At 52.9% G+C, this 25,853-nt stretch overlaps 3 protein-coding genes across 4 annotated transcripts; 2 read left to right on the forward strand and 1 right to left on the reverse strand.

The window, feature by feature from the left end:
* LOC108923664 (major histocompatibility complex class I-related gene protein-like) lies at positions 1 to 5,975 on the forward strand. 2 transcript variants are annotated; one of them, XM_018734561.2, is made up of 8 exons: positions 1 to 73; positions 1,718 to 1,862; positions 2,259 to 2,504; positions 2,713 to 2,979; positions 3,285 to 3,575; positions 3,655 to 3,777; positions 3,905 to 3,961; positions 4,166 to 5,975. In XM_018734561.2, the coding sequence occupies exons 2-8, from the start codon at positions 1,805 to 1,807 to the stop codon at positions 4,180 to 4,182; spliced, it is 1,059 nt and encodes a 352-aa protein (XP_018590077.2). In that variant the 5' UTR covers positions 1 to 73; positions 1,718 to 1,804; the 3' UTR covers positions 4,183 to 5,975. The 2 variants fall into 2 exon arrangements, with proteins under 2 accessions (XP_018590077.2, XP_018590076.2); XM_018734560.2 differs by lacking the exon at positions 4,166 to 5,975 and having other exon boundaries at positions 3,905 to 4,114.
* A 498-nt stretch (positions 5,976 to 6,473) lies between these two features.
* LOC108923688 (cartilage-associated protein-like) lies at positions 6,474 to 14,619 on the reverse strand. Its single transcript, XM_018734607.2, has 7 exons — positions 13,667 to 14,619; positions 11,934 to 12,083; positions 11,608 to 11,779; positions 10,955 to 11,083; positions 9,311 to 9,456; positions 8,881 to 8,964; positions 6,474 to 8,058 (listed from the first exon to the last, which is right to left on the reverse strand). The coding sequence occupies exons 1-7, from the start codon at positions 14,375 to 14,377 to the stop codon at positions 8,005 to 8,007; spliced, it is 1,446 nt and encodes a 481-aa protein (XP_018590123.2). The 5' UTR covers positions 14,378 to 14,619; the 3' UTR covers positions 6,474 to 8,004.
* Positions 14,620 to 15,127: 508 nt separating this feature from the next.
* Positions 15,128 to 25,849, forward strand: LOC108923687 (peptidyl-prolyl cis-trans isomerase FKBP9-like). Its single transcript, XM_018734606.2, has 10 exons — positions 15,128 to 15,330; positions 20,349 to 20,494; positions 20,583 to 20,772; positions 20,963 to 21,108; positions 21,734 to 21,923; positions 23,079 to 23,224; positions 23,360 to 23,549; positions 23,635 to 23,780; positions 24,117 to 24,280; positions 25,209 to 25,849. Exons 1-10 carry the CDS (start codon positions 15,128 to 15,130, stop codon positions 25,386 to 25,388), a joined length of 1,701 nt encoding a protein of 566 aa, XP_018590122.1. The 3' UTR covers positions 25,389 to 25,849.
* Positions 25,850 to 25,853: the final 4 nt, after the last annotated feature.

Genomic DNA, 25,853 nt, shown 5'->3' on the forward strand with positions numbered 1-25,853 from the left:
CTCATTGAGCGAGAGTCCACGCCCAGCGTGAGAGGAGCCGCAGGGAAAGAACGTCTCGCGCCTCCACTTACAGGTGAGTTACCTGCAGCTCGTTTCCCGTAAGTCCGGCAAACAAAGTCCTTCACGTACAGATTTGCCTTCCTTCCAGCAATAATGTAAGAAAATGATGTGAACAACTAGAAGTGGAAAATAGCACATTTGTTTTGTAAAACTGTCAAGACTTGAGAGCCAAATGGATTTTATGTAACTTTACTCAACGGTGAACAGTTTTTGCTTTGAACGGAATCATTTCAAACAAACTTAAAATTCTCGTTTTCTGATTTCCTTTTCTGATTACATTTTGAAGCATGTGCTTGAGTTATACTTGTTCATTGCTAGAGTTCTGGTAAAATACAGTAAAGCACTGTAAAGCGAGTGTGTGTCTTCACAGCTTCCTTGTGTTGTGGTCTGTTAATCATTAGACAAGAGTCCAGTATGTGGTCGACCGCTGTTAAAACTTTACTTTCCGTAGTTCCTCTCCTTTCTCTCTTTGTTCTTTTCCTCTCTTTGTCTCTGCGCTTCTTGTACGAAGTAACAGGAAATAAATAAAACCGGACCTGAGGGTTCGGAGCCAGAGCCCTCAGTCACCATATTTACATGTTCACGTGTTCATTTATCAGACACTTTTCTCCAAAACGACGAACATCTTATAGAAAATACAAAGTGTCCTTTAGAGTAGCGGGAAGAGACACTTGGATGCAGACGTGTGATTCTTAAGTGCAGTTAGTTTCTTTCCACCAAATGAACCATCGTTCATCACACGAGTAGCTGCATGAAACTTTAGTCTAATATCCACAATATATATATTTACGCTACATTACAGGAGTAGTTGCGTAAAGCTTTATCTGGGGATGATATAAAAGTTATAGAGCATGAACATGGACAGGGTTTCGTTAGGGTTAGGTTATGGTTAGGATTAGGTTAGGGTTAGGGTTAATTTTAGTTCAGCGCCTTGTCCTCCAGTGCCGCTCCCACAGTTTGGAATCTGAGTATCTCCAGAGAGGCACACAAAGCGGCCAAAGCTAGAGGTGCTTAGCACACACACAGCTGCGGTGGGACAGGGAAGTGAGCGGCGCTGATCGTGCCACCGGCCCGTTCTCAGGGTGGCCCCTCCTTCCGGTCGCTGTAAGGTGCCATATGCTGCAGGCGCTTCGTTTAACTCTTCAGTTCAGTGCTTATCCAGCCGTCTCTACGTAGATCGCTGGAGTCCACCTCTGTTCATCCCACTCCTGACACCAGTGTTAACAACTCGCGTCCTTCCGTGTGCTGTTGGTGGGGCAATAGAAGGAGCGTTTGGGACTGGCGCAGTCCAGCGGTGAACGGACAGAACGCACGGGGATCAGCGATTCCCCCATGATTCCCAATGACAGTTACTCCACTGAACTACGCGCAGCACACGTCAGCAGCAATGCATCGTGGGAGAAGCACAGGTGCCCACCGCCACCGCAGTATTTACTGCATACCCTTTAACGCCAGGAGCTCAAGGAGCTTCGTTACGTGTCGCTGCCAGACGGGTGGATTGTCATCGTGTTTGATCAGTAACCTGGATTTCGGCCTCGTTGAACTCACTGCAGTGCAAGTCTTGCCACTCAGAGATAAGAGATATAGTACAGAAGACAAGGTGATGACAGCCGATGATCGATGCCATGTGAAGAAATTTCCCTGCTTGTTTACCCAGTCGGGAAGGTGCCAGCAGTAGAGGACTGGGTGTCCAGCTTGAACAACTGCAGAGAGGAGCACTTCAGATTCGGACTTGGTTTCCACCATGAGGGTGTGTGCAGTGCTCATGTTCATCCTGGGCTCCGTTCACCTGGTTTCTACAGGTGAGGTACTGTGACTGACTACGGTACTCAGTGTACTCTCTCTCTCTCTCTCTCTCTCTCTCTCTCTCTCTCTCTCACACACACACTTCATGATATAGAAGACGATCCGTATTTGATGAGACCACAAAACTCCCCGCATACACCCTGTATCCTACAGATACTGTAACTGTCAGTAAAGTGACGGTTCGCTTCAGTGTCATTCTTTCGGTCTCCATTTATTTCTGCACAAATGTTTTTGGGCAAAATTTAGCTGCCTGTAGTTCAACGTTGCTTTGTGTATGAAGTTAAATCGAGGTGGATAATCGTCAATATATTCCGCATGAATAAACCGAGCGTCAAAATGCCCGATGAACGAGTGTGTAACAGCTGAGTGACCTGTCGTTCCTGCTAAAACAGAGCCCAACTGTCTCTCGGCAATGGCCACCTTTATAAGCGGACACAGTCCGTTCCCAGAGCTGACAGTGGTAGCGCTGATCAACGACGTTCCCGTGGAATATTATGACAGCAACATACAGGAGTTTGTCTCTCGAAGACACTGGAGGGTAAATGACACCATAGAAGGAATTGATCTGAAAAACTTTGCAGCTGCTAAATTTTCCACTGCCATGAGGATCATGATGAATCAGTTCAATCACACCACAGGTCAGTACCCTGTTTGGAAAGTTCATCTCATCTCCTTTGAAGCACAAATACATAAATGCTGTTTTACATCGTTTTTAATGTGTGCTGAACAGGCACCGGAGCTCTTAGAGTTCCCAGCAGAGCAGCGTGGAAACTGTGTGTGTGTGTGTGCGTGTGCGTGCGTGTGTCTTAAATCCTAACCGTCTCTGTGTTTCTCTGCGGTCCGCAGGACTTCATGTCCTACAGTGGTTTGCATCCGCCCTCCTGCAGGATGAGAAACTGATTACAGCTTTTTTTAAATTGGCTTACGCTGGAATGGAAATACTGCGGTACAATTCCCTCACTAACGAACTGTCTGCACCCCCACAACGGGATGTTTTAGACGAATCGCAAAAGGAAACCGTAAAACAGCTTTATTTAGATATCTACCAGCCTATTTGTCTGAGGACGTACAAAAGATGCCTGGAGCGGGACAGGGACGTACTGCTGAGGAAAGGTACCGTGCTCTCGACTCCTGTTCACACACCTAAAATCTTTTATTGGTCCTGTTTCCTCATAACCTCCTGCGTTCGTGCGCGTTTCCTCCCACGGTCCAGAGCCACGTGTTCCAGGGGGACTGGTCACTCTAAAATGCCCCTGTGTGCGTGTGTTCCAGCCTGTCGTGTTTATTGATAATGACCGATGAAGGAATGTGTAATAATGCTGATAAATGTGACACTCAGCTCAACACCAAACAACAGGGAGAAAGATCACTCATCAGTGACGGCTCTCTAACGGGAAGTGATCTCTGTGACCCCTCAGTCCAGCCCACAGTGAGGGTCATACGGAAGACAGAGCCGGACAGCGGAAGGACACGGGTGAGCTGCGTGGCCACCGGCTTCTACCCCCGACGCGTCAACGTGACCCTGCTGAGGGACGACCGGCCCGTCCCAGACCGGGAGCTCACGGGAGGACAGGTGCTGCCCAACGGAGACGGGACCTACCAGCTGAGAAGGAGTCTGAGTGTCAGTGAGGAGGAGCTGAGAGAGAGACACCGCTACACCTGTACTGTGTCGCACCTGAGTGTGGACAACAAGCTGGACGTCAACTGGGGTAAGACACCTGTACGCCTGGACTGTATATGAGTTGTGATCTATATGAACCGTGTGTGTGTCCATGCTGTATGTTCCAGAAGCAGAAGCTCCTGCAGACACCGTGCTCATCAGCGCAGTTCTCATCGCTGTCCTGGGTCTCACTGCACTCATCATCATCATCATCACAGCCACTGTCCTCTGGAGGAGGAGGAGACACGCTGGTGAGGCTCTCGGTCGAATCCTAAAAACTGTTCCAATTACTGAAAACTGTTTGTGCTTCTGCATTATAAGGATCTGGTCACGCAGACCGTTCCCTCTGTTTGACCATTCGGTGTTTCTTCTTCCCAGGAGCAGCGGCGAACAGCAGCGAAACCTCTGCTGCTATGAAATACACTGCAGCGCACAGTGAGTGTGTCTCCATCCGCATGGAGCTTTATGACAAATTATTGACGGACTTTCACGGTGTCTGCGGTCAGCGGCCCAGACCTCAGCTTTCCTGTCGTCATGTCAGTGCAAGTACTAGAGAAAAGATATGGTAAAAACTGGCCCGTGCTGGAGTGTCAATGAATGAGTCCCTGTGCTGTTCTTGAAACCCCTCACCCCACCCAGGAAGGAGCCAGCAGTAGAAGACTGGGTCTCCAGCTTGGAGAGGTGTTCACATGGGTCCTACAGATGAGAGTCCAACATGTCAGATGAAAGGCTCGACTGTGAATCGCTCTCGGCGTCTTTGACCGTTGACCTCTGACCTCTGAGGGTCCATCTTCACAACTCATCCTGCTGGATCCATGTGCTGAAGAGGTGGAAGAACTTCAGTGAGAATGACGTGTTTATTGTATCGTGTATTTTTGCAGCTGATGCTTTTCTCCAAAGCAACTTACAATATTATGCTTGTGCACTGAGCTACTTACACTGATTTACCCCTTTTTTACATTGCAACAGTAAGTGAAACTGAGTCCTCATCCTTCCGTTGACACTCTAAGCGCTAAACATTTATCAGCTCTTTTCTCATTTAAAAAGCTCAACATGATGTTAAATTCTGCAGAACTTCAGGTGCTAAAAAATAAAGTTCCGTAATCCTACGAAACCGTAAAAATATTTGTATGCGTGACAATGACGACACCGAGCATTTTAGCGCTGCGCTTTCGTTCGCTGCAAAAAACACTTTTTCTCCGGATGGAGACGTTCTCGTGGTTTGGCTCACGGCTCCTCACGATTAAAGTTCCCAAGAAGCCCGTCGATGCCCCGATGCAGAGCAGCTGGAGCCTGCACAGCGTTCCTAACACGTGTCTGACAGCGCACCTTCGTCGTCCGACCGCCTTGCACGGGGCTTCATTTGCGCTCGCAAACATCTTGGCGTGTTTTAGCGAACGGAAGGACAGCGCCGGACACAGCGGCACGGAGACAGGAGGAGCACGCCGAGAAAGCGCCGAAACGTCCACGTCGATGGAGCCGGAGCGCAAGGCAGACACGAGAGGTTGCAGAACTCGGCTCTACCCGGTCAGTTCCGAAAAGGTGTCCAGATGTTTCCTCTCAGCCGCCACCTAGAGCGGATCGAGTTCAAACGGAGACACTGGAGCGAGCCACACGTTTCCCGGGGAACTCCAGCTCTCCACCACCACAGTGTCGCAATTCATTTGCTCACCGCATACAGCACGGAGGAGCGGTGAGGCTACATTCCAGAAGCTGGCGGGCAGAAGAACTGGGGCTGCGGTTTCACAATCGCCAGCTGCGAGGAAAGACGCACCACTTCCTTGTGACTTTAGGAGGAAGGGACTCGTTTTAAAGGGCGACCAGGCATGGAGCTCGTGCAAGTGTTCGCGTGCACAGGGACACGCGGAGGCGCTTTTCCTCGACGTCTCGCGTTCGGCGTGAAGGAGACCCAGCCGGCGAAGGTCGAGATGCGCTGCGTGGATCCCGGAGCTCATTTTCCCGGGTCGCCCTTCCGTCTGGGCTTCTGCTCCCGCCAAAGGGAGGCCGGAACGCCTTCCTCGTAGTCGCCCTCCCCCCGCGAACTCCGCGTCGGAGTCGTCCCGGTGGCTCTCCTGGACCTCCGTCTGGACGGGACGGACACGCAAAGGGAAAGGGGCAGAGAGAGGGGCGTCACAGAGGCGCGCGAGCGGAGAGGCACCGAGACGCTTACTTTTCCATACGTTCACGTAGAGGACTCTTCTCCCCCAGAGCAGCCCAGAGCCCGTTTCACAGCACAGGAGTTTCAAGTTTACACTCATTCTTTTATTGGACACCTTCCTCTAAGGTGTTCAGCCACTGGCCCTCAGTTGCCCATTTATACCCATTTATAGAGCAGGGTCCTTTTTTACTTGGTCAAGGAGGGGCGACTGAAACCATTCAAACCGAGGGCCCTGGACTCCAGTGGCTGCAGCTCCACCCACTACATGGGCGGCTGAGACTCACTGTGACGTCACTTTGTCCGGTATCACAGGAGTGTCCAGAGCAGCTGCACGTCCAGCTGACACGGAGAGGAGAGGAGAGGAGAGGAGAGGAGATCGTGACAGACCCACCGGCACCCTGAAATAAGGGTTCGAGCAACTGTCAAGATCTTCGCTTCAAGGTTTTACAATGCAGCAACATGCAGTAGCACCAGGATTTTACTCGTTTGTCACTGACAACCAAATCATATTGTCACCGTCATCCAAAATACACAATGATTGGATATACTGTGATACCAACACACACACACACACACACACACACGTCATCTGAAACCGCCTGTCCCATACGGGGTCGCGGGGCGCCGGAGCCTACCCGGTAACACGGTGCGTAAGGCTGGAGGGGGAGAGGACGCACCCAGGACGGGACTCCAGTCCGTCGCAAGGCACCCCAAGCGGGACTCGAACCCCAGACCCACCGGAGAGCAGGACCCGGTCAAACCCACTGCACCACCGCACCCCCCCCCCGATACCCAGCATTTGTTAAAAAAAAAAAAAAAAAAAAAACTTAGGATACTGAACAACAGATAGATATACAAAGAGACGTAGATAATTTCACTTTCCTCCAAAGCAATATATACCTGTTGACCCATTCATACAGCTAAGCAACTTTCAGTGGAACAAGTCAGGGTTAGGACCTTGCTCAGGAGCAATACAGCCAGAGGTGAGATTCAAACCTACAACCTTTGGGTCCAAAGGCAGCAGCTCTAACCACCAGACTAGCAGCTGTCCACACCCACTTGTCACTTACCGCCAACACAGCTAACACAGAGCCATAAATCACCGTCGTCGTCATCGTCGTCATCATAACCACCATCTTCACTGAGCTGAGGCCTTCGCAACGCTCAGCTTCTGTATCACAGTAAAGAAGCTACAGAAGCAGTTTTACCCAGCAGAAGCTGATCTCAGAACAGCTGGAGTGCAAAGCGTCTGAGCCATTTCATCAGCTCCTACGAGTTGTGCTGCATCTTTCTGCTGAAACATCTGGCTCCTTGGTACAACAGCAGGCCTTGGACTTGCAACCTTTCAGTTACAAGACTACTTTTGAAGGACTCTACGGTACTTGTTGCAGTAAATTCACATCTTCTCATGTTGGTGAGCAGCGCAGCTTGAGGTCGCATCCTTTATTCACAGATTATACAGAGGTATTTTCTCTCCTTGGTACAGTCACTGACAAAAAACAGCCATAGAGAAACGCACTGCTTGGAGAAGCGGTGGTGTGGAGGACCAGTGAAAGCAGGAGCTCTTACCTTCGCACGTCTCCGGGGCGAGGACATCACACTCAACATGTGCGTGGAGCAGAAACAGAATGCAGACAGGACAGCGCCAACAGCAAGCGGCAGAAACTGTTTTATTCGCAGAAAGATCACAATGTCCACATCTTCGGCGGTGGGAATTTCACATTTTGCCAAAATTTCCACGGGAAGGTCTTAGAAGTTAATAATCCTACAAATCAGATTTTTCATAAATAAAAAAGTACAGAACGGTACAACACGTAAAACAGCGCTGTCAGACACCCCTGGCTTCCTCGCAACCACCCTGCCCTTCTTTGGCATTCAGCAGTTTCCTGCAGAGCCAAAGCGACTGATATAGCAACTGACTCCATGTCCACAGTACGGCTTAACATCCTAGACGTGGGAAAGCGAACCTTGACTTTTCTCTCACTGGAAAGTCTACGTAGTGGAGTCTCCCGGCGAACACCTTTGGGAAGCTCTGGGGCTGCAGTGAAGACAAAGGCAATGCGGCCAGAAGGGAGAGAAGGAAGAAGGTGGCTGCAGTTCTCAGAAGAAGAGGAGAAAAACCGAGGAAGGCTTTGGAAAGACCAACAGGTCAGCGATGGCCTTTAAAGCTCAACAAACAGAACCATAAGCGAAGGACAGTCAGTGGTCACAGCGAAGTGCCAGGTGTGCGATCGCTGGCAGAGAGGAGCGTTGTGTGCTTGTGCGTGCTGGACGTGCACCGTGTCTTTTCACTCCTAACTTTCTGCTTTTGGCACCAACATTAGAGCCTATCGTCTGCCTCCAGAAGCTCATCGAGAAACGTCAGCACCTCCATCTGGAATGGGACAAATCACAAAGACACAACAAGTCACACAATTTGGATGCGCCACAGAGCGGGGAGTGGGATGCATGGCCACATGATGACTGGAAATGCCCAAGGGGACGGCTGTCCTGCCGATCGACCGTCGGGCACCACTCCGCGCTGTCGCTATTCGCCAGTAAAGACGGGTGATGGAGGGGACTTTTACACTTTGCTGCATTTCACTACAACTTTCAGTGCCATTGCATCAGACTTCCCATCAGACGTCCCTGAACTTGGAAAGGACATCTTCTCCAGCTTGTACTACGATTCTCCTTGAAAAAATTCGACTTTCAGATCTTGCTGAGGGGAAAATCCTGTAGTACAGTACGCAGAACTGCGTTATTACAGCGCTTCGGGACTTCAGCCACAGCCTTCCAAGGGGCTGATTCAACTGCGTGAATCTCATTTCTGTGGACAAAATGGACAGACAGAGCAGCCGACTTCCTTGTTGCTGAACCGCAGCTCCCTGGGAGGTTTGCAGACGTCTCCACAGCTATTGATGGTTCGCTCACAATGCCACGGAACCTGTTTTTTCAGTATTCCTAAAATGGCTATCAACATGTGCAACATGTGAAGGGACAACATGTGCGTTGCGCAAATGTCCATTAGGCATTGAAAACAGGCCGGCCACAAGCGCGCTTCGGCTGGGAAGCGTTCCACGCTGCAATGGTGCATAATGCAGTCCATGGGGCAGCGCTCGGTATTGCGCATTGCCGCAGTGATGGGCTCTATCGAACAATCAACTCTGAAACTTTAGCTGGATTTCCATGTTTAAGAAAGTCAGCCAGGTCCTACCTCATCGTCCGGCTGCAGATGTTGTTGGGAGAACCTGAGCATCTCCAGCTGCATGGTGGTCTGGTTCACATACCGCACTGCTTCCTAGAATGGCACAAGAGGAAGAAGAGGCACCCAACACCCAGAGAGGTGGCCTTTGTCTAACAAGTCCCCACTGCAAATTGCCCTCGCGTCACTGTTCTTCTTTACGTTTTCCTATCTAACCGCCATGTGAGGAGCAGACGGTGGTTAGCGCAAGTATGGAGAACACCGAGATGCAGTGCCGGGTTTTCCGTGGCTAAGGAACCTCCGTGCACCTCATCTACTGCGAGTACAAGTTGCATGGGGTTACAGCACAAAAAGTGCACTATTTGAGGGGCTCACTACTGCCCCCTTCTGGTACAGATGAAGGGTTTGCTGGGCCCAAGCTAAAGGAAGAGAGGAGGCTTACGGCTCTGGGTACGAAATCCTCCTCGGTGAGGCCCCACTTGTTCTTGTGGAACTGGTAGTAAACCATGTTGTTCTTCATGACCTCGTCGTCAGGGTCCAGCAGCAGGTAGCTGGCTGCGCAGGGCACCGCGTTCTTCAGGTCGTTCACTGCAGGCACAACATTCCCTTTTCAAGGCCCTTGGTAACAATTTACAGGAGCAGCGGATATTTCTTTGAGGCCCAACGAATCATAAGCAGCGACGAGGAATAGTTATCCTGTTGATCCTCTCAGTACTGTGCTCCTCAGAGGTGGAAATACAGGGGAAGATGTGCACAGCCAGAAGTCCCGCGGCGCTTATGACCGACCGCCTTTTGCGGTACAAGTATCGTACTTTTATGGGTCTTTGTCCTGTAAGCTTTTTAAATGAAATCAGACGGGGCTGTTTCCCACGATGTAAATGATGATGTAAATCTATGTGCCACAATATCTATGTTACAGCCCCCGGTACTTTCTGAACATCGTTACAGGTGTGTTTCAGGTGGCTCATTTGCGTATGTGATGCGCAACAGCTGACAAGGAACTCCAACGATGCCACAAATTATAACCAAAAGCGCATTTTCGACAAGGACATCGCTGACACCCGGACGTCTCATTCCTCCGTTGAAAGTGCAGCCAAATGCACTGCATCGGAAAATATTGTTTCAATATTGAAACGTGAACTAAACTAAAACCGTCCCAGAGCCGAAAGCATCAACAAATTGGCATTAGTACCTGTTCTACTTATTCGGCTATGAAGTATTAAGGGATCACAGTTGGTCAATTACACGCACGCACACATTGGCTGAAACCGCTCGTCCCAAGCGGGGCTGCGGCAAACCAGAGCCTAACCCGGCAACACGGGGCGCAGGGCTGGAGGGGGAGGGGACACACTCAGGACAGGACGCCAGTCCGTCACAGGACACCCCCAGCGGGACTCGAACCCCAGACCCACCAAAGAGCAGGGCCCAGCCAAACCCGCTGCGCCCCCCCCTGGTCAATTACATCTCAGTCAATTTTTTATCAAGTCAATATTATGACCAAAATACAAGTGGCAGCTTGTAGTGCAGAAACATCCAGAGCAGGGCTTCTGAAAATGCGGTCCGTGGACAGTTTTCAGGGGTCCCTGAACTTCGATGGTAAAAAGACGTATATCTTTACTTTCACTGACCTCTAACTGAAATGTAGCATTTCCTTCAGTTAGAATGTAGCGAATATTAATATTTTGATAACTTCCAGTAAAATTGGTTTCTTCTGTTATCCAGCGGGGACGCGGCGGGCAGCGGGTTTGGTCGGGTCCCGCTCTCTGGCGGGTCTGGGGTTCGCGCCCCGTCCTGAGTGTGCCCCCTACCTCCAGCCTTGCGCCCTGTGTTGCCGGGTTAGGCTCCGGTTCGCCACGACAAGTGGTTCCGGACTCTGTGTGTGTGTGTGTGTGTGTGTGTGTGTCTTATCCTATGTATTTTAGTTAGTACATTTTAATCCATGATTCTGAGAAGGGTCCTCGGGTTCAAGGGGGCCTATGGCATGAAAAAAGAGTTAAAAACCCCTGATGTGTGACCGCCGCAGCAGCACCCCCTCCTCAGGCGTACACACACACTCGACACGCAGCCCAGCAAGCACCGCACTCACATTTATAGTAGGCGAACTGGAGGTGATGGTACATGGTGGCGACAAACTTCTCCACGACGTAGCCCCCGACCACCGGGGTGAGCTCGCCCTCGCACCGTACCTTGCGCTCCAGCACCTCCGCGTAATGGTCTGAGAAGGGAGAAGAGCCCAACCATGAGAGCACACACCATCCCGTGAGCCGCCACACACCACCTTGATGGCTCAGGCCTCCACTCTTCAGTATGCGCCCTCAAGTGGAGGAGGACTTCCTGGTCACAGCAGAAGCAGCGGTCACTCAACCACTACTAAAGCTCTGAGCTTCAGGCGGTTCAAGAGTTCCACAAACCCCTTTCACCGGTATCATCACCATACGTGCGGCGGAGTTTCGGCGCACGTCTCACTCGTGTCGCTCTGCGTTACTTGCTTTGTTTTTCCATTATGTCATGAAAGCATGAAGAAAGACTAGAAGCTGGAACAACTCTGATGACCCGAACGAGAAGCACCCCCATGTACACCTAGCTATGGCTGTGACTTAGCTCTCTAGTTACTCCTTCACCTTGAGCGCCTTGCAGGGTCTCTCCTGCTACAGCAATGGTTTCGAGCTCTTCGCCCCTAGCAGCTCAAGAGCGGTCGTCCACCTGCTCGGTGCGGCTAAGGCCGCCGGGATCACCCACCCGCTATAGACGGGTAGAAGTCCTTGAAGTCGCGGATTTCCCTGGAGCCCTCGGCCACAGCCACGCACTCATCGTACGTCTTCAAGTAGTCTTGCAGCGCCAGCTCCATGTCCGTAGCCGACATGCGGTAATTCTCCCCGTTGTGGGCGCGCACCGCCCTTACGAACAGAGCCTGGGGGAAGAACGAGCACAACCGCCGAACTCACACGGACGCCTGCATTCGGCCCCGCCCAGAGCCCCGAACCGCACTCCCCCCCTCCCGCACTACAGCCAGGTCAGAGGTCACACAGAGGTGACTGAAAGTGTGTAACTGTGCAGCGTCTTACCTCATATGACTTGGCCTCCAGGTCCTTGAGGTGCTCCTCTGCTCCCGGGAGGCTCGTGTAGTACTCCATGTTCCTCTTCATCATCTCATCATCCGGATGCTTCACCATAAAGGTGTGGGCTGCCGAAATGGCCTTGGCCAGGTCGTTGGACTGTGGGGCAGGGGGGACACGTGCAGAACGACGTCAAAGCGTCCACGTAAGAAGGTGAGACGGACAACGCGAGTCGCCTACGCCGCGCTGCACAACACAGGTTGGTCGGCGGAACAACGTCAACACCTGGGCTCTGAGCGACAGCAGAGAAACAAGAAGCGTAGAAACGGCTTCACCGGAAACATCTTTATCGGCATCTCCGCCGAAACGTTCTAGAAAGTCGAGTCCAAACCGAACTGAATATGAATGATCGTCTTTCCGAGACGTTTCAGGGAACATTTCGAGAAGACCGCCTTAGGTTCGAACCTCCGGTGCTCTTTAGGGCCGTTTGGAGACGCTCTAGAGCTCGTAACTGGTGTCTCACGTTCGCTGTCCTTTCGGACGAATCTGGGTCCCTTTTTCACCTTGTTCGGAGGTCACCTGTGGCCTGGAGACTGTGTGCAACTGTGCGGAACTGTGTGAAGCTCTCCAGGGATGTGTACAGTGGTAAGCATGTTCAAAGACACTGTAAAAACTGAAGAGTCTTCAACAAGCTGCTAAGAAATGTTTTGCAGCTCTTAGGAGATTTTTAACAATTTGAGGCGTTTTAAAGCTGTCTGGAAGGATCTTAGAGCTGCTGAGACACGTTTCGTGCTTGGAGATGCTTTGTGCTCTTTAGAGCTGTTCAGAGATGATTTGAAGCTTTTTTGGACGTGTTTTCAGATGTTGTGAAGGTTGTTCTAGAGCCGGTTAGCGATGGTTAGACAACTTTCCAGATGACTGGAGCACTTTAGTCACGTTTATTGTTATTTAGAGATCATCTGAAGCTTTCTGAAAGTGTTTTTAGAGGTTTTTGGAGGTTTTCAGAGCCGGTTAGCGATGCTTAGACAACTTTCCAGATGACTAGAGCACTTTAGTCACGTTTATCCTTATTTAGAGATCATCTGAAGCTTTCTGAAAGTGTTTTTAGAGGTTTTTGGAGGTTTTCAGAGCCGGTTAGCGATGCTTAGACAACTTTCCAGATGACTAGAGCACTTTAGTCACGTTTATCCTTATTTAGAGATCATCTGAAGCTTTCTGAAAGTGTTTTTTAGAGGTTTTTGGAGGTTTTCAGAGCCGGTTAGCGATGCTTAGACAACTTTCCAGATGACTAGAGCACTTTAGTCACGTTTATCCTTATTTAGAGATCATCTGAAGCTTTCTGAAAGTGTTTTTAGAGCTTTCTGGAGGTTTTCAGAGTCGGTTAGTGATGGTTAGAGAACTTTCCAGATGACTGGAGCACTTTAGTCACGTTTATCGTTATTTAGAGATCATCTGAAGCTTTCTGAAGGTGTTTTTAGAGCTTTCTGGAGGTTTTCAGAGCCGGTTAGCGATGCTTAGAGAATTTTTCAGATCTTTGGAGCTCTTTAGTCACATTTATTGCTATTTAGAGATCATCTGAAGCTTTCTGAAGGTGTTTTTAGATGTTTTTGGAGATTTCTGGAGAGTTTCAGAGCCGGTTTAGCTATCCTCAGAGAACTTTCCAGACTTCTGCAGCTCGCCTCGACCCCCGCTCGCTCACACTCTCTCCCCCCGGCCACAGACGCTCTCGCAGAGCCGCGCACCTGGTAGCAGGCGAACTGCAGGTAGCGGTACGGCTCCCTCCGCTCGAAGCGCTCCAGGGTGTCGCGGCTCGGCGCGCCCTGCCGGAACGCCACCAGTCCCCGCTTGCAGCGCCGCAGACAGCGCGCCCGCCGCAGCACGGAGCCGAAGGCGCGCAGCTCGGGGAAGCCGGAGGAGCCCGGCTCGTCCCGGGGGGGCCGCGCACTCGACGAGCAGTTGAGGTGGCAGAAGGTCTCGCTGTCCTTGAGCAGCCGGTGGAGCCGCAGACTCACCTGCAGGTACTGCGCGCTCTCGCTCCAGCGCTCGCTCGCGTACTGCTCGAGCGCGTGCCGGTACGCGGCGTCCAGGGGCATGAGCTCGTGCACCGGGAAGCTGCGGAAGCTGTAGGTCTCGTACTGGGCGCGAGCCGCGGGGGACACGGAGGACAGCACGAGCAGGGACAGGGACAGGGACAGGGGGCACGCGGGCGCCATGGCAGCGACTGCGACCTCAGCGCCTACTGGAGCGGGACTGGACCCCCCTCCCTCCCGAACGACAGAGGGAGGGGCTGCCGATGGAAGCGGGGGGAGGGGGGGTGTGCAAAGGAATGTAACGCTACTAACTGCGTACATAAGTACAGTAGAGCGGTGTGTTACACACACACACACACAAACACACACGGAGTTAATGGTTTCATGTGTAGGTGTGTGAACCACTGGCAATAGCAGAGACATAATAATAATAATAATAATAATATAAGTAATATTTAGAAACAAAAGTCACTTTTTCCATTTATTTTCCATCCACACAGTGGTGGAAGCTGCGACAATGAAGCGCTTGCGACTCACAGTGGAACATGGTATCAGTTTACTGTGTTGTACAGTTTACACTTTAAACACTCTAAACACAGATAATACACGCTGTAGTGTGGCGCGAGAACTACAGTGTAGCACTGTTACACACACACACACACACACACACACACACACACACACACACTGTATCCATGATCAGTGAAATCCGATCGGTACAAAGTGAAACACTGTATCTGTCATTAAACGTAAAAGGTGCTTTTTCCCGAACTGAGCCCAACCCCCACCCCGAAGACCTCCATAGTGCCACGTAGAGAGACGGAGCCCCCCCACCACTACCACCACCCGCACCCGGAGGGGTGTGTGTGAGTCCCCTTCGCTGGGGAGGGGTTTTAAAACTATCTACAGACTGAATTTTAAGTGTTTTTACTTGTATTATGGACTTTTAACTAAGAAATGTAGCCACCCCCCACCCCCCATCTCATCCGGTCACGGAGCGGGACAGGAGCTACCGGGGCACGAGGACGAGGGGAGGGGCTACCGGGGCACGAGGAGGGGTCGAGTTCCTGCCACCGCTCGGAGCTGCTCTGTGCGCGCAGTGCCCGACCGTACCATAGTACACCGTACCGCACCGTACCGTACGATAGCCAGCTGAAGCCCAGCACGGTGAAGATGCGAAAGGCTGCGCTCGCGACCCTCGCACTGTGTGTCCTCGCGACCCTCGTGGCCTGCAGTGTCCCCCGATCGCCGCTGGAGGACGTGGTCGTTGAGAAGACCTTCATTCCCGAGCAGTGCGAGCGGAGCGTGAAGGAGGGCGACTTCGTCCGGTACCACTACCACGGCCGCTTCCCGGACGGCACGGGGTTCGACTCCAGGTAAAGAGCCGGCGCGCACACGCACACGCACACGCACACACACACACACACACACACACGCACACACACACACAGCCGCTGATGCCTCGGGTGAGTTTCCGTCCGTCGATTCCCGCAGTCGGGGCTCCGCTCTCAGCCACGTTGGCAGCGATCAGATCCTGCGGCCCTGGACTCTGAGACGGATAGTGGACGAATGATGGACGCATGATGGACGGAGGGGATGGATAATGGACAAATGGGACGGATTATGGACGGAGGGGATGGATGATGGACAAACAGGATGGGTGATGGACGGAGGGGATGGATGATGGACAAATGGGACGGATGATGGACGGAGGGGATGGATGATGGACAAACGGGATGGGTGAGGGACGGAGGGGATGGATGATGGACAAATGGGACGGATGATGGACGGAGGGGATGGATGATGGACAAACGGGATGGCTGAGGGACGGAGGGGATGGATGATGGACAAATGGGACGGATTATGGACGGAGGGGATGGATGATGGACAAACAGGATGGGTGATGGACGGAGGGGATGGATGATGGACAAATGGGACGGATGATGGACGGAGGGGATGGATGATGGACAAACGGGATGGGTGAGGGACGGAGGGGATGGATGATGGACAAATGGGACGGATGATGGACGGAGGGGATGGATGATGGACAAACGGGATGGCTGAGGGACGGAGGGGATGGATGATGGACAAATGGGACGGATGATGGACAGAGGGGATGGATGATGGACAAATGGGATGGATGATGGACGGAGGGGATGGACGATGGACAAACGGGATGGCTGAGGGACGGAGGGGATGGATGATGGACAAATGGGACGGATTATGGACGGAGGGGATGGATGATGGACAAACGGGATGGGTGATGGACGGAGGGGATGGACGATGGACAAACGGGATGGCTGAGGGACGGAGGGGATGGATGATGGACAAATGGGACGGATGATGGACGGAGGGGATGGATGATGGACAAACGGGATGGGTGAGGGACGGAGGGGATGGATGATGGACAAATGGGACGGATGATGGACGGAGGGGATGGATGATGGACAAACGGGATGGGTGAGGGACGGAGGGGATGGATGATGGACAAATGGGACGGATGATGGACAGAGGGGATGGATGATGGACAAATGGGATGGATGATGGACGGAGGGGATGGATGATGGACAAATGGGACGGATGATGGACGGAGGGGATGGATGATGGACAAACGGGATGGGTGAGGGACGGAGGGGATGGATGATGGACAAATGGGACGGATGATGGACGGAGGGGATGGATGATGGACAAACGGGATGGCTGAGGGACGGAGGGGATGGATGATGGACAAATGGGACGGATGATGGACAGAGGGGATGGATGATGGACAAATGGGATGGATGATGGACGGAGGGGATGGACGATGGACAAACGGGATGGCTGAGGGACGGAGGGGATGGATGATGGACAAATGGGACGGATTATGGACGGAGGGGATGGATGATGGACAAACGGGATGGGTGATGGACGGAGGGGATGGATGATGGACAAATGGGACGGATGATGGACGGAGGGGATGGATGATGGACAAACGGGATGGGTGAGGGACGGAGGGGATGGATGATGGACAAATGGGACGGATGATGGACAGAGGGGATGGATGATGGACAAACGGGATGGCTGAGGGACGGAGGGGATGGATGATGGACAAATGGGACGGATGATGGACGGAGGGGATGGATGATGGACAAACGGGATGGCTGAGGGACGGAGGGGATGGATGATGGACAAACGGGATGGCTGAGGGACGGAGGGGATGGATGATGGACAAATGGGACGGATGATGGACGGAGGGGATGGATGATGGACAAATGGGATGGATGATGGACGGAGGGGATGGATGATGGACAAACGGGATGGCTGAGGGACGGAGGGGATGGATGATGGACGGAGGGGATGGATGATGGACAAACGGGATGGGTGAGGGACGGAGGGGATGGATGATGGACAAATGGGACGGATTATGGACAAATGGGACGAATGATGGACGGAGGGGATGGATGATGGACAAATGGGACTTATGATGGACGGAGGGGATGGATGATGGACAAATGGGACAGATGATGGACGGAGGGGATGGATGATGGACGGAGGGGATGGATGATGGACAAATGGGACGGATTATGGACAAATGGGATGGATGATGGACGGAGGGGATGGATGATGGACAAATGGGACGGATTATGGACAAATGGGATGGATGATGGACGGAGGGGACGGATGATGGACAAATGGGACTTATGATGGACGGAGGGGATGGATGATGGACAAATGGGACGGATGATGAACGGAGGGGATGTATGACTCCATTGGAAATGCACTTCCCCGTTTACATTTACATTGAATGTCATTCATTCAACAGACACTTTTCCTCACAGCCAGAGAATCACAGTAAAAACTCTGCTTTCTCATGTTACTTCTACTTTGCGCTCCTTCACATCAGAAGTGACCTTAGAGAAGTTGAGCGCTTGGCAGAGTCACACGTCAACATGTGGAATTTCCCACTTGGATTAGAGGACTTTTTCACTCATGATTTTCATTCACTACTTTGTCTCGTTTAGTTCTTGGTTTTCTCCAGAATACAGATTTTTAACCACTACTTACAGTGTGTGACACCTTTATCCAGGGTGACTTACAGTGTTGGAGGCACTACAGTAAAGTGTCCGCAGTCACTGTCTCAACACACACAGGCTGAGCAGGGATCGAACCCACATTCGATCACGCTGCTCAAGTTGCTGTTTCTCCAAAAGGCGCAGTTGACCATACTTGTATCTGTCATATTTCAAAAATTTATTCAATATTTTCACCATTTGCAACAGATGAAACGTGTTCAGCTCAGTCCTCAGTTTACCACCCTGTGAGGTCACTGCAGTAGGGTTTACTCTACTAGGTTAATGATACTACCGTTAACTGTACCGGGTTTAATGCTACTAGTGTAACTGTACTTGGGTTTACTGGGTTAACAATACTACCATTAACTACACTAAGTTTGACTCTACTAGTGTAACTGTATAATGGTTAGCTCTACTTGGTTAGTTAGAGGGATGCGGTGGTGCTGTGGGTTGGCCCAGGTCCTGCTTTCTGGTGGGTCTGGGGTTCGAGTCCCGCTTGGGGTGCCTTGCGACGGACTGCCGTCCCGTCCTGGATATGTCCCCTCCCCCTCCGGCCTTACGCCCTGTGTTGCCGGGTAGGCTCCGGTTCCCCGCAACCCCTTCTGGGACAAGCGGTTCTGAAAATGTGTGTGTGTGTGTGTACTTGGTTAGTTGTACCAAGTATTGTTTAGTGTACAGTATTGAACTCTACTAGTGTTATCGTCCAAGGGGTTAAATGCACTGGGTTTACCCTCAACGCCTTTGATGTGTTTACGACGTCCGCTCATTGCTGGTTGCTCCAGGTCCAGACCCCCAGCTGACTAGTCCAGCCCCAGCGGTCAGTTCCCTGAGTGCGACCGTGTGGAGAAGAGTCCGAGAAACGGTCCAGCGAAATGTGCAGAGAGCTTCTGAAGGCCCGTCGGGTTCTCCATGCCGTGCAAGACGCTTGGTCCTTCATCTTGCCGACCGTCTCATGCCAAGTGTGTGTAGGGCACTGAGAGGGGGCCCCGGTTAGTCCCATGAGAAGCTAATAACAGGGTAACTGTAACAAGCTAAGAATAAAAGGGCAGGAAGCAAACATGTTCCAAGTTCAGTGGGAAGGACTGTACTGTACTGTGGTGTGCCGTTGGGTACCATGGTTTACTGTGCTCTACAGTAATGTACAATAGTGTCCTGCAGCGTACACGTGTACTGAACACATGGAGACCCGTGGTTTGAACCACACATCACACACCACACTACCAGCTTTGGCTACCAGGAAGACCGGTTTGAGCCGGTTCTAAGTAAAACGTGGTACAGGTTTTATTTGCTGTCATTTTGTTGAGGTGGAATGTCCTTTGAGTGAATTTTTACTTTAGTTTGTTTGCCACTAGCAGGTAAGTTACTCCATTGGCAGGGAGAAGGACTCACGATCCAGGGGGATCACAATGAAACAGAGACAAAAGGTGCAGTCCAACCGGCTCGATGACGCCGACTCTTTTTCCAGATGCTTTCCGCCAAAGTGACGTGAAAATCCATGCCCAAATACATATATGATCGTAGCAGGAAGTGTTTACTCGTTTGCAGAGCTGTCAGGAGATCAGGACAGAGGCAGCCCTCAAAGACATGGGTTTGAGACCCTTCTTCAGCGTGGGAAGGATTCAGCAGCTCTGAGGGATGCAAAGAGCTCATTCAACCACATTAGGGTTCAGTCTGAGAACCAGCACATTTTACAACTCGTTGCTTCAAGGAAGCCACACATGCATGTTACTAAACATGTGATTAAGGCATTTATCCTGCAGGGGCCCTTCTACATACACGTTCTCCATGTTTCTTCACTCAGCCGCAAACCTTCCTAAGTAGCTTGTTCAAGGCGGTAATCACGGGTTCGGCCGAACTGCTCACGTACCCGTCCTTCGAGGACTAGGAATGGACGGTCCTGGTCTGGACCCAACCGCACGGTCGGGCTCTTGGTGAGCTTAGAGGGCTTTGCTTTCTGAACAATCAGAGTGTTGCCATCAGACCAGAAACACAGTGCTGAGTGCATTGTCTAAAACACCTCCTAGTGTGTATGTGTGTTACAGTAAATGCTGTAATGAGCGTTTTCCAGGGTCACGGGTTAGGGTTGCAGTTACGGTTAGGGCAGTGACCCTAGAACACCCCAGTTCTCCCTTTGAGACTCGAACCCTCAACATGCGGCTGTCAGATTTAATCTCAGTGTCCAGAGGTGTGATTTCTGTACAAGCGGTGAATTCGCCTCCGGTTTCCGACCGCTCGTGGTCTCGGTCACTCGGAGGGAACCTGTTGGGATTGCCGCTCTCAAACGCGGTGACATCGCTTCCTCACGATGCAATTGGCTCTCATCCCCGCCTGTTCTCCTGCAGCTATGACCGCGGCTCCACCTACAACGTGTTTGTGGGCAAGAAGCAGCTGATCGAGGGCATGGACAAGGCCCTTCCGGGGATGTGTGTGAACGAGCGGCGGCTGGTGAAGATCCCACCCCACCTGGCCTACGGGAAGGAGGGATACGGTACAGCCATCACTAGGCGGCGCTCTTTAGCTCTCGATACGCATCCTTGCGGGTGGAGCAAAGCGAGCCGATTCTCCGCTCCCTGCAGGCGATGTCATTCCTCCGGACGCCGTCCTGCACTTTGACGTGCTTCTGCTGGACATCTGGAACCCAGAGGACAAGGTCCAGGTCAAGACGTACCACAGGCCCGAGCGGTGCGGCCGGGAGGTGCGGGTGTCGGACTTCGTGCGGTACCACTACAACGGGACGCTGCTGGACGGGACCCTGTTCGACTCCAGGTGATAGAGGTTCCGCCCGCTTCTAGTAACTGCAGCACGGTTACGTAAACTCTAGAGAGTTTATGGTACTTGTCAAGCGGTTGTTGGAAAGCAGTTGGTAAGTCAATGAGTACTTCAACAAGGACTGTTACTAAGTCAGCAGCAGTGGGAGACAAATGCTTTAACTGTGCCCTCCCCCACCCCCTCGCAGTCACACGCGGCTCCGCACCTACGACACGTATGTCGGCATCGGCTGGCTCATCGCCGGCATGGACCAGGGGCTCCTGGGAATGTGCGTGGGGGAGAAGCGAATCATCACGATGCCGCCCTTCCTGGGTTATGGAGAGAATGGAGATGGTGAGTGAGGAGTGTGTGTGTTGGGGGGGGCGGTTGGCGCAGTGACCACTCTACTCTTCGTACGCTTACGGTACTCGGCCAAGTGGGCAGCGGTTCACTGACATCGCAGGTCAGGATTACACGCTACGTGTGCGTGCGTGTGCGTGCGTGCGCGTGCGCATACAAACACAGCTGCATGGCGTACACAGAGCAGCTGTGACTTCCATAACCGCCCGTCGTGCGCACGCTGACCGCCGGGGCGAGTCCCACCGGGTGCCCCACGGCTGAGCTCCGGCTCCCCTCTCCCTCTCCGCACAGCTGAGCAGCTGCATCACCGAGGCGTCGGGTGGCCTTGACCGCAGCAGAAGGTCGCAGGCGGACGAACCGTCGCCGTTTTCCAGTTTCTGCCCGCAGCTCCTGGCCAGGGGCCTCAGCGTTGTACCTTTGAGAGAAGGTCTCCTCCACTTTTACCGCCGAAGTGCTCGTGGAAATAGGTCAGGCGGCGGAGGCTCAAACGCAAACCAGCGGTGGAAGCGAAGTTCTCGGCGGGAAAAGCGTCGGCCCCGATCGCGAATCGCCGTAAACGAGCTTCCCGGTGACCCCACCCCCCTCCCCCCGTCCCCCGCGGTCACCCCTGTCTCCGCAGGCAGCGACATCCCGGGCCAGGCCTCCCTGGTGTTCGACGTGGTCCTGCTGGACCTCCACAACCCCAAGGACGGCATCGCCGTCGAGAAGCAGCAGGTTCCCGAGAAGTGTCCCCGCAGGAGCAAGGCAGGCGACTACATGAGGTACCACTACAACGGGACGCTGCTCGACGGCACGCCCTTCGACTCCAGGTGAGCCCGTCGCCGCCGCTCCGCTCCGTTCCCGTTCGTTCATCTCGGAACTTACGGCGAAAGCGCGTGACCGGTCACTCAAACGGTCGACGGGTGTTCGAGTATTCATTTTGTCGTAGGAAATTAAGAAACATCTCAGCCTTTTCAATCTTATCTCATTCCGCTCCTCCTTTTTTGCTGATGTTACCCTGGATTCGTTTTAATATTTGAATCATGATGCATTCGATCAACGGTCTAAAGAAAGTAAAAGTGTTGACGTCGACCGCGGTGAAGACCAGCGTAAACAGGGGTACGGTACCCGCTGCTGGAGGTCCGCTGCCTCGTCAGTCCTCCATCGGAGGCTCTCGAGGCGCAGTTCCCTCAGATGTGTCAAGAGGGCGACGTCACTAAGGATCGCATTTACGGTATTCGTTACAGTTGTGCCGAAGTGAACAAATGTGAACGAGATGTTCTCAACAAAGAGTCTCTAGCTCTCGAAGTGGTGGGCCGGAGACAAATATGTGGACTGGAGGGTAAACTCAGCTTTGGACTCCTCTTTTACCCACGTTTAGAGCACGAAGGGTTCATTGAAAGGAGCTCAGCGATGAGGGGTGACAAACATGGCTTGCTGGGGACACGGGAGGAGAACTGACGTGTTCCGTGGAACCTCTGGTATGGTATGGTACCTCTTAATACCATACCATTCCATACCATAGCATACCGTGCCCTACCTTACCGCACCACTCCGTTCCGTTCCGTTCCGTTCCGTTCCTCCATACTGTACCGTACTTTACCATACCATTCCATACCATCGATAGTAAAGAGGAGACCGTCCCGTAGTGTTCTGAGTTTGGTAGTTAGTTACTGTAAATTGTACTGTAGTAGTAACAGTAAATGTTGCATACGTTGTCCTCTGCGGGACACCGCAGTCCAGGAGTAACGCTCTTTCACTCCACTCTATGTTCTAAACATATTGTGGAAGTGACAATAAAGCTGACTTTGACTTTGCTTATGAAGAGAGGTTTAGGTGCACTCATCCCCAACCTTGAGCTCTTAGTTGTATTTGCTGCCACTGTTGCGGTTTATTCCGGGTGTCTGCGCGAAGAACGCAACACGACACGCTTTCGGCGTCTGACCGCCTTTTCACATGGGACTCTGCTTCTTCTCTCCTACCAGCTACTCCCGCAACAGCACCTACAACACCTACATTGGCATGGGCTACCTCATCGCAGGCATGGACGAGGGTCTCCTGGGTGTGTGCATTGGAGAGAGGAGGAGGGTTACCATCCCACCCCATCTGGCCTATGGAGAGGAGGGCACAGGTACGGAGAAGAAGAGGTGCAGCATGGAGGACGGGTGCGGAGAAGAGGGAAGAGGGGCGGTATGAAAGCGAATGACCGACCGACGGGTGCGAGCCCCCAAAGTGCTCTGATTGCTATGTCCCGGTCATCTCGCAGGCACCACGGTCCCCGGCTCAGCGGTCCTCGTGTTTGACGTCCACGTGGTGGACTTCCACAACCCCTCGGACACGGTGCAGGTCGCCATCAGCTTCAAACCGGAGGTCTGCGAGCCGCTCGCAAAGAAAGGTGACTTCGTCAAGTACCACTACAACGCCAGCCTGCTGGACGGCACCTTCATCGACTCCACGTGAGCAGACCGCTCGAGGACCGAGGCTTCGGTTACGTGCGCGAGGTCGAGCCTCCCCAGCCACGGTCCCCGCATGTCTCCGCAGGCACCGCTACGGGAAGACCTACAACGTGGTTCTGGGTGCGGGCCAGGTGGTGCTGGGGATGGAGATGGGCCTGCAGGACATGTGTGTGGGGGAGAAGCGCAGGCTGGTGGTCCCTCCCCACCTGGCGTACGGCGAGAGGGGCATCGGTGAGTCTCCCGAGGGGACGCGTTTCGCTCTACGTGCGCCGCGTTTCGTTTCTGCTCGAGGGCGGAGAAGATCTGGAGGGGGAACATCGACAGCGTGCGGCTCGTGCCGCTACGCCCAGGGACCGCGATACTCCCTGGGGGCGGTGGATCGACTGCACGTCGACCCCGTGGGCCTTCGCGCCGTGCCGTTCTTCGGCAGGGCACGAGCTCGGGGGGACGCCTCACGGGTCCCGGTCGTCTCCGAGCCCTGCGTTCCGCTTGCCTTTGAGGGCGTCTCTCTTCTCTGTCTTCTACGTGCGTTTGCTCAACGACGGCGCGTTTCCGCTCCCTCTGCAGACGGGGAGGTCCCGGGGAGCGCCGTGCTGGTCTTCGACGTGGAGCTCGTCGACATGGAGGAGGGGCTTCCTGAGGGATACATGTTCGTGTGGAACGATGACGTCTCCCCCGACCTCTTTGTGGAGATGGACAAGAATAAAGACTCCCAGGTGGAGCCCTCGGAGGTAGGTCAGAGGTCGGTCAGAGGTCGGTCAGAGGTCGCACAGCAAAAAACGCAAAGACCTCCCACAGCAAAGAGCCCGCACTTGAAACACGGACCGACTGCACCGTGGCTCATTTGCCACCTTTACTCGTATTCTATTATTTTGTTACTATTTATTTTATACAGTATCTACCAGCCTCTTTCCTCCACAGTGATGTACAAGTTAGAGTAAACAAAGTGCATCGGCAACAGACGAAGCGCTTCGGACACACGCACAGGACTATAGACGGAGCTTGTGTGTCTCACACCGCCATGTCGCTGGTTCGCATCCCTCCAGTAGCGCCTTTAGAAGTGACATTCAAATAGCAAATACATAGATAATCACAGCAGATGGTGCTGGACTCATCGATGGAGCTGTCAGGAGATCGGGAGAGAAGTGCCTCTCAAAGAGATGGGTTTATGACCCTTCTGGAATGTGGGAGGGATTCAGCAGCTCTGAGGGACACGGGGAGCTCATTCAACTGTACCGGGGCAAAACTGAGAACTGATGGTCCCTTAATTAATTTTAATTTTGGTCCCTTGTGAGTGGGACCCCCAACTGGTCACAGGTGGAGAGGGTGACCGGGTCCTGTAATTCAGAACGAGTTTCAAACGTTGTCAATGGAGGCGCTGAACGCGGGCGCCGTTATTCAAAACCTTTGACCGGGTCGCTGATCGCGTGGGTCTCTGTCGCGACTCTCTCTCAGCGTGCAAGAATTCATACGAGGAAATGAGTCATAAGCAAACCGCCACACTTCCTCTCCCGGGTCACAGCGTTCTCTCCACCGGGGCTGTTTATTGCCGCTCTGTGACGCGCCTGAGGACGTGGTACGCGGCTCTCTGGACGCGACTCCGTCCCACCGCGGCCGAGGGACTCGAACCTCACCGGCTCGCTCCTTTGTGCCCCGCAGTTCTCCGACTACATCCTGCGCCAGGTGAACGAGGGCAAGGGCCGCCTGGCCCCCGGGTTCGACCGCCACAAGATCATCGAGAACATGTTCGGCAACCAGGACCGCAACGGCGACGGTAAAATCACGGAGGACGAGTTCCGGCTGAAGGCAGACGAGTCGGTGGACCACGACGAGCTCTAGGGGGCCCTTCCGCGCTTCCTGCCACGGCGCGGGTGCGAACACGCCTCCTTCCTGAGTACCAGACGTCAGGGCGACTGCAGTTTTATTGTCACGCTACCGATGTCCCTCGTTTCTTTTTAGTGTTTTTATTATTTTTAATTATTATTCTTAGAATTTTTTACGACGGTGTTGCTTCTTACTCTTGTTGGTGACGTCTCTGGGATGGAAGCACATCCCGTGCTGGTCACCCGTAAACCCATTACTGCCTGGTGGAGAACAGATGCACTGTTTTACACACTAACACTCAGTGAGGGGGGAGGGGGGGCAAGTGAATGGAACATTCTGGAACACTGTACACTTCAGCAGTTGGTCACACAACGTCCCTTCTGGGGCCTTTTAGGGACGTTACCTCGTGTGTCGGTCGGGCGGGGTTAGGCCCCGCGAGGGTGGTGTCGGGTACGGGGCGGGGGGGCTTTTCTACTGTTA

This window comes from Scleropages formosus, chromosome 18 (genome assembly GCF_900964775.1).
Source record: "Scleropages formosus chromosome 18, fSclFor1.1, whole genome shotgun sequence".
NCBI classification, from domain to species: domain Eukaryota; kingdom Metazoa; phylum Chordata; class Actinopteri; order Osteoglossiformes; family Osteoglossidae; genus Scleropages; species Scleropages formosus.

What these genes read in the sequence shown, in the direction of transcription:
- LOC108923664 (XM_018734560.2), top strand. Translation starts at nt 1,805, where the DNA reads ATGAGGGTGTGTGCAGTGCTCATGTTCATCCTGGGCTCCGTTCACCTG. An exon ending in TCAGTTCAATCACACCACAG is followed by an intron (nt 2,505 to 2,712) that starts GTCAGTACCCTG and finishes TGCGGTCCGCAG; the next exon opens with GACTTCATGTCCTACAGTGG. An exon ending in CAAGCTGGACGTCAACTGGG is followed by an intron (nt 3,576 to 3,654) that starts GTAAGACACCTG and finishes TGTATGTTCCAG; the next exon opens with AAGCAGAAGCTCCTGCAGAC.
- LOC108923688 (XM_018734607.2), bottom strand. Translation starts at nt 14,377, where the DNA reads ATGTCTCTGCTATTGCCAGTGGTTCACACACCTACACATGAAACCATT. An exon ending in TGCAGTTCGCCTGCTACCAG is followed by an intron (nt 12,084 to 13,666) that starts GTGCGCGGCTCT and finishes CCTGCCCCACAG; the next exon opens with TCCAACGACCTGGCCAAGGC. An exon ending in CCAGTTCGCCTACTATAAAT is followed by an intron (nt 9,457 to 10,954) that starts GTGAGTGCGGTG and finishes TTGTGCCTGCAG; the next exon opens with TGAACGACCTGAAGAACGCG.
- LOC108923687 (XM_018734606.2), top strand. Translation starts at nt 15,128, where the DNA reads ATGCGAAAGGCTGCGCTCGCGACCCTCGCACTGTGTGTCCTCGCGACC. An exon ending in GGCACGGGGTTCGACTCCAG is followed by an intron (nt 15,331 to 20,348) that starts GTAAAGAGCCGG and finishes GTTCTCCTGCAG; the next exon opens with CTATGACCGCGGCTCCACCT. An exon ending in CTATGGAGAGGAGGGCACAG is followed by an intron (nt 23,225 to 23,359) that starts GTACGGAGAAGA and finishes GTCATCTCGCAG; the next exon opens with GCACCACGGTCCCCGGCTCA.